Genomic DNA, 10,056 nt, shown 5'->3' on the forward strand with positions numbered 1-10,056 from the left:
CTGAATAGACGGGAATAATCACGTCCCTCAATCTGCTGGCAATACTCCTATTTATACAGCCCAATATGCTGTTAGCTTTCTTGGCAACAAGGGCATACTGTTGACTTATATCCATCTTCTCGTCCACTGTAATCCCCAGGTCCTTTTCTGCAAATTTGCTGCTTAGCCAGTCGGTCCCCAGCCTGTAGCCGTGCATGGCATTCTTCTGTCCTAAGTGCAGGATTCTGCACTTGTCCTTGTTGAATCTCATCAGATTTATTTTAGCCCAATCCTCCAGTTTTTTTGGTCACTCTGGACCTTATCCCTACCCTCCAACATATCTACCTCTCCCCCCAGTTTAGTGTCATCTACAAACTTGCTGAGGGTGCAGTCCATGCCATCATTCAGATCATTAATGAAGATGTTGAACAAAACCGGCCCCAGGAAAGACACCTGAATCCAGGGCCGTCCCTAGCTATTTTGGTGCCCTATGCAGCCCACCCCCCGTGGGGGGGCTGTGTGGGGCCCCAGGCCTCCACAGGGGGCTGTGTGGGGCCCCGCCCCAGGCCTCCGTGGGCAGGAGCAGGGGTGGGGGGCTGGCCCCAGGCCTCCGTGGGGGATTGGGGGGGAAGGGGGTTGGCCACTTCCTGTGGGAAGTGGAGTGACCCGGCCCCAGCCTGCTCTGCTCCCCTGGCTCCCAGGCTTGGGGGGAGGGGGGAACACCCCCCCAGCACTCGCTGGCTGCGCGGGTGGGAGCCAGGGGAGCGGAGCAGGCTGGGGCCAGGTTGCTCTACTTATCAGTGAGTGCAGGACTGACCGCTTGTGGAATGGGGGCGGGGCTGAGGTGGGGAAGAGGCGGGGAAGAGGCGGGGCTAGGGCACAGCAGGGTCGGGGGCCCTGGGGAAGAGGCGTGGCAGGGGCTGGAGCAGCATGCAAATTTCCTGGTGCCCTATGCAGCTGCGTACTTTGCGTATGGGTAAGGACAGCCCTGCCTGGATCACTCCACTTGATACTGGCTGCCAACTAGACATCGAGCTGTTGATCACTACCTGTTGAGCCTGACGATCTAGCCAACTCTCTATCCACCTTATAGTCCATTCATCCAATCCATACTTTTTTAACTTGCTGGCAAGAATACTGTGGGAGACCTTATCAAAAGCTTTACTAAAGTCAAGATATATCACATCCACCGCTTTCCCCATATCCACAGAGCCAGTTATCTCATCATATAGGACAATCAGATTGGTCAGGCATGACTTTCCCTCGGTTAATTCATGTTGACTGTTCCTGATCACCTTCCTCTCCTCCAGCTGCTTCAGAATGGATTCCTTGAGGACCTGCTCCATGATTTTTCCAGACACTGAGTAGTTCCCTGGATTCTCCTTCTTCCCTTTTTTAAAGATGGGCACTACATTAGCCTTTTTCCAGTTGTCTGGGGCTTCCCCCGATCGCCATGAGTTTTCAAAGATAATGGCCAGTGGCTCTGCAATCACATCAGCCAACTCCTTCAGCACCCTCGGATGCATTAGATCCGGCCCCATGGACCTGTGCATGTCCAGCTTTTCTAAACAGTCCTTAACCTGTTCTTTCACCACTGAGGGCTGCTCACCTCTTCCCTGTACTGTGCTGCCCAGTGCAGCAGTCTGGGAGCTGAGCTTGTCTGTGAAGACCGAGGCAAAAAAAGCATTGACTACTTCAGCTTTTTCCACATCATCTGTTACTAGGTTGCCTCCCCCATTCAGTAAGTGTCTCACACTTTCCGTGACCTTCTTCTTGTTGCTTACATACCTGTAGAAACCCTTCTTGTTACCCTCACACTCCTTGCTAGATCCAACTCCAATTGTGCTTTGGCCTTCCCGATTACACCCCGTCTGCTCAAACAATAATTTTACACTCCTCCCTAGTCATCTGTCCATGTTTCCATTTCTTGCAAGCTTCCTTTTTGTGTTTACGGAAGATTTCTCTGCTAAGCCAAGCTGGTCATCTGACATATTTGCTATTCTTTCTGCACATCAGGATGGTTTGTTCCTATGCCCTCAATAAGGCTTCTTTAAAATACAGCCAGCTCTCCTGGACTCCTTTCCCCCTCATGTTATTCTCCCAGGGGATCCTGCCCATCAGTTCCCTGAGGGAGTCAAAGTCTGCTTTTCTGAAGTCCAGGGTCCGTATTCTGCTGCTCTCCTTTCTTCCTTGTGTCAGGATCCTGAACTCGACCATCTCATGGTCACCGCTGCCCACGTTGCCACGCAGTTCCCAGTGGGGTTGTAAAATGGCTGCCACCTGTTGAAGCAAATGTTGTTGCTGTTCTTGCTGTTATGTAACCAGCTCCCAGATGAGCTGATGTTGCTGGTGTTGTTGTTGGGCTCATAGGTGCCAACTCCGTGGGTTCTCCAGGGCTGGAGCACCCCTGGAAAAAAATTAGTGGGAGCTTAGCATCCACGGGCAACCAAGTGTCCCTCCCCCCCCCACAATTCCTCCCACCCACCTGTGGCCCCACCAGTCAGCACCTCCCCCTCCCTCCCAGTGCCTGCCGCCCGCTGCGATCAGCTGTTTTGCGGCATGCAGGAGGCTCTGGGAGGGATGGGGAGGAGTGAGGATGGAGCATGCTGGGGGGAGGGGGTCGAACTGGGTGGGAAGAGGTCAGGGTTTGGGGGAAGGGGTTGGATGGGGGTGGAGCCTGGGGTTGAGCATCACCCGGGCTCGGAGGAAGCTGGCACCTATGCTTGGGCTGCTTGCTCTTGTTGTTGGGTAGCCATTTGCTGGAACAGCTAGTTGTACTGCTGCTGTTGTTGGGCCACCCACTGTTGTTGGCTGTCATCAACCACAACAATTTGTTCATGTCCATTTTTATCCTCAGGGTCTTACAACTGACCTGGAACAAATGCCCACATTTTTCACCAAGTTTATACAATAACTCCTCACTTAATGTCCTCCCGGTTAACGTTGTTTCAGAGTTACATCGCTGCTCAATTAGGGAACATGCATTTCCTCAGTCCCTGGAAAAATCATGGAGCAGGTCCTCAAAGAATCAATCCTGAAGCACTTGCATGAGAGGAAAGTGATCAGGAACAGCCAGCATGGATTCACCAAGGGAAGGTCATGCCTTACTAATCTAATTGCCTTTTATGATGAGATTACTGGTTCTGTGGATGAAGGGAAAGCAGTGGATGTATTGTTTCTTGACTTTAGCAAAGCTTTTGACACGGTCTCCCACAGTATTCTTGTCAGCAAGTTAAGGAAGTATGGGCTGGATGAATGCACTATAAGGTGGGTAGAAAGCTGGCTAGATTGTCGGGCTCAACGGGTAGTGATCAATGGCTCCATGTCTAGTTGGCAGCCGGTATCAAGTGGAGTGCCCCAAGGGTCGGTCCTGGGGCCGGTTTTGTTCAATATCTTCATAAATGATCTGGAGGATGGTGTGGATTGCACTCTCAGCAAATTTGCGGATGATACTAAACTGGGAGGAGTGGTAGATACGCTGGAGGGGAGGGATAGGATACAGAAGGACCTAGAGAAATTGGAGGATTGGGCCAAAAGAAATCTGATGAGGTTCAATAAGGATAAGTGCAGGGTCCTGCACTTAGGATGGAAGAATCCAATGCACAGCTACAGACTAGGGACCGAATGGCCAGGCAGCAGTTCTGCGGAAAAGGACCTAGGGGTGACAGTGGACGAGAAGCTGGATATGAGTCAGCAGTGTGCCCTTGTTGCCAAGAAGGCCAATGGCATTTTGGGATGTATAAGTAGGGGCATAGCGAGCAGATCGAGGGACGTGATCGTCCCCCTCTATTTGACATTGGTGAGGCCTCATCTGGAGTACTGTGTCCAGTTTTGGGCCCCACACTACAAGAAGGATGTGGATAAATTGGAGAGAGTCCAGCGAAGGGCAACAAAAATGATTAGGGGTCTGGAACACATGAGTTATGAGGAGAGGCTGAGGGAGCTGGGATTGTTTAGCCTGCAGAAGAGAAGAATGAGGGGGGATTTGATAGCTGCTTTCAACTACCTGAAAGGGAGTTCCAAAGAGGATGGCTCTAGACTGTTCTCAATGGTAGCAGATGACAGAACGAGGAGTAATGGTCTCAAGTTGCAGTGGGGGAGGTTTAGATTGGATATTAGGAAAAACTTTTTCACTAAGAGGGTGGTGAAACACTGGAATGCGTTACCTAGGGAGGTGGTAGAATCTCCTTCCTTAGAGGTTTTTAAGGTCAGGCTTGACAAAGCCCTGGCTGGGATGATTTAACTGGGAATTGGTCCTGCTTCGAGCAGGGGGTTGGACTAGATGACCTTCAGGGGTCCCTTCCAACCCTGATATTCTGTGATTCTATGATTCTATGATTCTATGCTTGTTTAAAGTTGTGCAATGCTCCCTTATAACGTCGTTTGGTTGCCTGCTCTGTCCACTGCTTGTAAGATTTTGTGGAAGAGCAGCAACTTTATAAGGGAGCATTGCACAAGTTCCTCTTCTCCGCCTTCTCCCCATCTCTCCCAGCGCTTCTGCCACCACCAAACAGCTGTTTGGCAGCACTTAGGACTTTCTGGGAGGGAGGGGGAGGAGTGAGGAAGCACTGCGTCTCCACCCCTCCCCCCTCCCAGAAAATCCTAAGCAGCGCCAAACAGGTGTTTGGCAGCAGGGAAGTGCTCGGAGGGAGGGGGAAGAGCAGGGAAGCGCCGCATCTCCGCTCCTCCTCCTCCCTCCCAGAAAGTCCTAAGCGCGAAGCGCTGGGAGGGAGGGGAAGGAGTGGGGAAGCACCACATCTCCACTCCTTCCCCCTCCCTCCCAGAAAGTCCTAAGCACCGCCAAACAGCTGTTTGGCGGCACTTAGGACTTTTGGGGGATGGGGGAAGGAGCGGGGATGCACTGTGCTCTGGAGAGGAGGTGGAGTTGGGGTGGGAAGAGGTGGGCCTGGAGTGAAGCAGGGACAGGAAGAGGCATCCCCTGGCAAAGTTGGCGCCTGTTCTTCTCCAGGTAAGCTGCCACTGCTGCTGCGAAGGTGCTTCCTAGCGTCCTTGCCTGCAGCAGGCTGTGCCTGTGTAGAGTAAGCCAGGGGCACTTCCCAACCACAGTATTGTACAGTACATAATGCCTTTTGTTTGCCAAAAAAAAATTTCCTTGGAATGGGTAACCCCCCACATTTACATTAAATCTTATGGGAAAATTGGATTACTTTAACATCATTTCACTTAAAGTTGCATTTTTCAGGAACATAACTACAATGTTAAGTGAGGAGTTACTGTATACACCATCACTGTCCCCTTGTTCTTGTGTTCCAAGAAGGGGAGAACAAAAGTTTTTGATGTCTCTTCACTAGACCAATCACTATTGAATCAACTTTCATAACGTTCCTGTGAGGGGGTGAACTAGGCCCTGAGGCCCCCTGCTGGAGGCCTCGCAGCCCTGCCACACCCTGCCCTAAAAAAAGAGCAATAGGGAGGACCTCCAAGCTGACTAGAGTGGCTGCATGGGATGCAGCCAATCAAGAAAGGGGCTGCAGGGAGCTGCCAATGAGGGCCCAACAGACTCATATAAAAGGAGCTGCAGGGCCATAATGAGTTCAGTCTGCTTGTAGGGACTAGGGGAGCAAGAGGTGCTCCTAGCTGGCTGCAGGGGCCAAAGCAGGTAGTTACTGGCAGGAACCAGGATAGCTTCTGGTTGGCTGCTGGGACTCAACTAAGATGGGCTACAGGAAAGTGGCCCAGGGAAACATAGAGCAGCAATTAGTAAAGGGATGCAGTACAAGGCTGCTATACTTAAAGAGTCCTTGGGTTGGGACCACCCACTGGGGGGAATTGGCTATGCCCTAAGGAAGGGAATTAGAACTGTGGCACCCCAAGGAAGGGGACTGCACTACTGGGACTGACTCAGCAGGGAGCTGTGGTCAGAGAACTGAGTCCAGGAAGGCTGGGGTCACTGAGGACTCAAGTAGAGGCAAGGAGTCCCCAGGGAAGAAGCCCTCAGGATGCTGCTCTGTTCCAGAGTAGGAGCCTTTCAACCTGGCTGGACCGACCTAGGGCACCATGATGGCCCTGTTGGGCTGGTTAAAGACTGAGCCTGGGGAGGGCTGTAGAGGACACACCCAACTGAGGATACTGTGATGGACCCTGTGGAACTGTTTTAGAAGACTGAGCCCAGAGAGGGCTGCAGGACACTGGGGACATTTGGAGTGTGTACCCCAGAAGGGGTGGGTTTGTTTCACACATGGACAGTGTGACTTGGCCAGAGGGCTGAGTCACCGAAGACCCGGCTGACAAGTGCAGTGGCCGACGAGGCACTGTGAGCACAAGAAATTGAGGGGGAAAAAGTGCAGGCATGCACATACTCGACCGGGGGTACTAGCAAGAGGTGAGTGCACCCCATCCCAGTCCCTTCTTATTCCCCCCCTTTTCTAAGGCAACTCTCCCAAGTGATTCCAGTCTGTTCAGTCTCTCTTCATGCAATGGTATTTCCAAGCCCTTGATCATGCTCATTGATCTTCTCTGAACTACTCTAGTTCTGCAGTATCCTTTGGCGATGGGGTGATCAGTGCTGAGTATCCAGGTGAGGACACACTAGTGATGTATATAAAGGCATTATGGTATTCTCCATATTATTACCGTTCTTTATGCATCCTAGCATCTTGGTTGCTTTTTTGACCACAGCTCCTCCTTGAGGAAAGGTCATCACTCAGCTGTCTATAGTGACATCCTGACTTTCCTGAGCTGATACAGTAAATTTAAAACCATACAAGGTGTACAAATCATTTAATTATTTTCCTTCACTGTGTGTTGCTTTGCATTCATCAGTACTGAATTTCATTTGCCACCATGTTGCTCATTCCCCTAGCGTGTTTGTCTCTCTGACCCAAATAATGCTGTGTCATCTGCAGATTTTGCTTTCTCATTGCTTACCCAGGGCCCTTTCCAGATCATTAATAAATATATTAAGCCTAGCTCAGATCCTTGAGGCCCCTGCTCTTAATCCTTAGGCAGGATGAAAACTGACCATTTATTCCTACTCTTTATTTTCTGTACTGGAGCCAATTTTTTGCTCCATTATAACACTGCCTCTCATCCTGTGACTTTACTACTTCAGTAGCTTAGAATCATAGAATATAAGGGTTGGAAGGGACCCCAGAAGGTCATCTAGTCCAACCCCCTGCTCAAAGCAGGACCAATTCCCAGTTAAATCATCCCAGCCAGGGCTTTGTCAAGCCTGACCTTAAAAACCTCTAAGGAAGGAGATTCTACCACCTCCCTAGGTAACGCATTCCAGTGTTTCACCACCCTCATAGTGAAAAAGTTTTTCCTAATATCCAATCTAAACCTCCCCCAATCCAATCTAAACCTTCTTATGTGGAACCTTATCAAAGCTTTTTGAAAGTCTAAATTATGTCCATTGATTCTCCGTTATGTTTTACTGACACATTCAAAGACTTCTAAGAGATCAGTGAGATAAAATTTTCCTTTGTAGAATCCATGCAGGCTGTAGCCCATCAGATCATGAACTTCTAGGAGTTTTCTTATTGTTTAATTATTGTTTCAACCAGTTTGCCTTGGCACAGCCATAAAGCTCACTTGGCTGTAATTCCATGATCGCCCCAGGAGCCTTTTTGGAGAGTGGGAGGTTTGAGCCCAGCAGGGAGCCCCTCGCCAGGTCAGGAGATTTGGGGAATGACAGTTCTCCACTATCCAGCTGCTGTCTCCTCCTTTCCACAGTGGGATCCTCTACCTCAATGATGACTTCCATGGTGGGGACCTGTTCTTCACTGAACTGGATGCAGTGACCATTACGGTAAGTCTGAGCCTGGCCCGGGGTAGGAGGGTGGCTGAAGGGATGGGAGTTAACCCTGAAGGCAGATGCTGGGGAGGGGGAGCCAGTTGTGTGCTAGGCCCCTCCAAAATAATCCAGCCCAGGCAACTCAGCAGATTCAAATTGGGGCAGCCAAAGGCAAATTTAGGAAAATCTCAGGACAGGGGAGAAGTTAACACCTTCCTGGCTGCTGTGTCCCATCCTCTGACAGCCTCTGTGTATCTGTCTTTCTGTTTCTATCCCAAACGTGCTTTTCTTTCTTCCTTTTCCTCTTTCTCTCCCTTTCTACCCCTCCCTGCTGCCCATTTTGTCCATGGGCAGCTTTTGGTTGAAGTCAGAGTCCCTGTCAAAGCCCACTTCCTTAATGCTACAGGAGCCGTACCCCAGTTCAGCCTCCCAGGTGAATTGCTGATGCGGGAAGGGCCATCCACAGAACTAGGGGTGTAGCCTGTGAGACCCCTGGCTTTATCACTTCCTCCTCTCTGTGGCAGGCTCAGGTGCACCCCAAATGTGGGAGGCTGGTGGCCTTCAACTCTGGAGGGGAGAATCCTCATGGTGTGTGGGCAGTGACCCGTGGGAGGCGCTGTGCCATTGCCCTCTGGTACACCCTCTCTCCGGAACATGCAGAGCAGGTAATGCCGCCCCTTGGGTAGTCAGGGGCCCATGGAGGGAGTACCCTGGGAGGATTGCACCAGGACAGGGCCAGGTCCCATGGTGGAGAATGGCTTGTGAGTACATCCCTCCTCCAGAGCAGGGCCTAGTAATGGGAGCAGTGTGTGAGGGCTCCCACCAGGGCTGGGTGAGGCTCCACTGGGGAGAGCAGTTGAGAGGGATTGCCCTATCAAGCCCAGTAGGAATCCCAGGGGAGGGAGCAGCAGGACAGGCCAGTACCTCTCTTCCCCCACCCCCCCAAGACCCAGCCTTGGAAGATGTAGGGGGAGTTGAAGAGCCTACCCCCCCAGCCTGGGAAGGGGGAGGGGGACCCTGCTGCAGCCCCAGGCCTAGAAGGGGGAGTGAAGAACCCCAGGAGGAGCACAGGTGAGGCTGCGGGGACTGAACTGATGGGGGCTAAGGAGGCAGAACCAAGTGCAGTGGGGGGACAGTGTTAATTGCTGAGAGGGGATGGGCCGATGTGTGGGTGAGTTCCTGCAGCAGGGGATAAAACCCATTCCATGTGGGGGAGTGGGCAGCATAGCTTGTGACACATGCACACAGGGATGGGGAGGCAGAGACCGAAAAAACACAATATAATAGATATTTTAAAAATCTTATGATTGGGGTTTTTGTGAGGTTGGGTTTTTCTTGTGTGTGCAAATCTCATGATTTTTAAGGGTCTGACTCATGGATTTTTTTATCTCTTGAGGGTGGCAACACTGTGAGTCCTGCAGGATAGGGCTGGGACCCTACTGGGGAGAACAGTGTACCTGGTCCCATTGCAGGGATGTGTGCTGAGGGGCAGGGTGGAGACCCCAACTGGAAAGGGGCTGTACCAAACTCCTCTCCTCCTCTGGTTGCAGGAGCGGATGGAGGCTGAGGACCTGATGAGACAGGGGGACATGGAGCAGGAACCATCACACACAGATGTCGAGGAGCATATGAGGGCTGACCACAGTGGGGCTTCACCAGAGCCCCCTATGCCCAAGGGAAGAGCCAGATCCACAAGCCGGAGACGTACGTCAGGCTCAGAGTCTGGGCAGCCCCAGAAGCTGCGAGCCAGGGATGAGTTCTGAGCAAGGCGTGACAGCAGGAGGCAGGGCCACACGCTGGCCTGGTAGCTTCGGGACATGGGGTGGAGGTGTTTAGGGCAATTTATTAGTTCACTTGCCCCCAAAATGGGGAGGGATGCAGCTTGCTTCTCAGTGACATCAGATCATGTCAAACAAAATGATTGCATCATGAGGAGAACAGGAAGTGCCCTGGTGCCCAGATTCATATTCACTCCCTTGACCTGAGAATTATTTTGTCACTTAGAACTAACAAGCTAGGCTCCCCCCATTTCTTTCTTCCAATAGAACCATCCATATTTGTATAGAAGCAAAGCAGGGGAAAGTTCTTGGGACCTTTTTGGGTGGGGGATTTTCTTACTCTTCAGAGATTGGGTGAGAATGAGAGAAGCATCTGGAATTCCCAGGCCAACCACCTGCCATCTCCTTCCCCCTGGACTAGAGAGTCCCAAGATTGAGAAGGAGGGTCAGGGGTGTGACTGCAGGAAATAAAGGACAAATGAACAACCAGAGACTGAGAGGAGTTGTGGGCCTATTTGGCGAGAGAGAGAAGAGTCATCTGCC

At 51.5% G+C, this 10,056-nt stretch overlaps 1 protein-coding gene across 1 annotated transcript in view; it reads left to right on the top strand.

The window, feature by feature from the left end:
• Positions 1-10,004, top strand: part of P3H3 (prolyl 3-hydroxylase 3) — a 29,412-nt gene extending 19,408 nt beyond the window's left edge. Inside the window, exons 13-15 of the mRNA XM_048820778.2 lie at positions 7,675-7,750; positions 8,260-8,400; positions 9,286-10,004. Of these exons, the coding sequence (XP_048676735.1) occupies positions 7,675-7,750; positions 8,260-8,400; positions 9,286-9,498 (430 nt within the window). The 3' untranslated portion in view covers positions 9,499-10,004. The remainder of the gene's footprint in view (positions 1-7,674; positions 7,751-8,259; positions 8,401-9,285) is intronic.
• Positions 10,005-10,056: the final 52 nt, after the last annotated feature.

The sequence above is a fragment of the Caretta caretta genome, chromosome 1, assembly GCF_965140235.1.
Source record: "Caretta caretta isolate rCarCar2 chromosome 1, rCarCar1.hap1, whole genome shotgun sequence".
Lineage (NCBI taxonomy): Eukaryota > Metazoa > Chordata > Testudines > Cheloniidae > Caretta > Caretta caretta.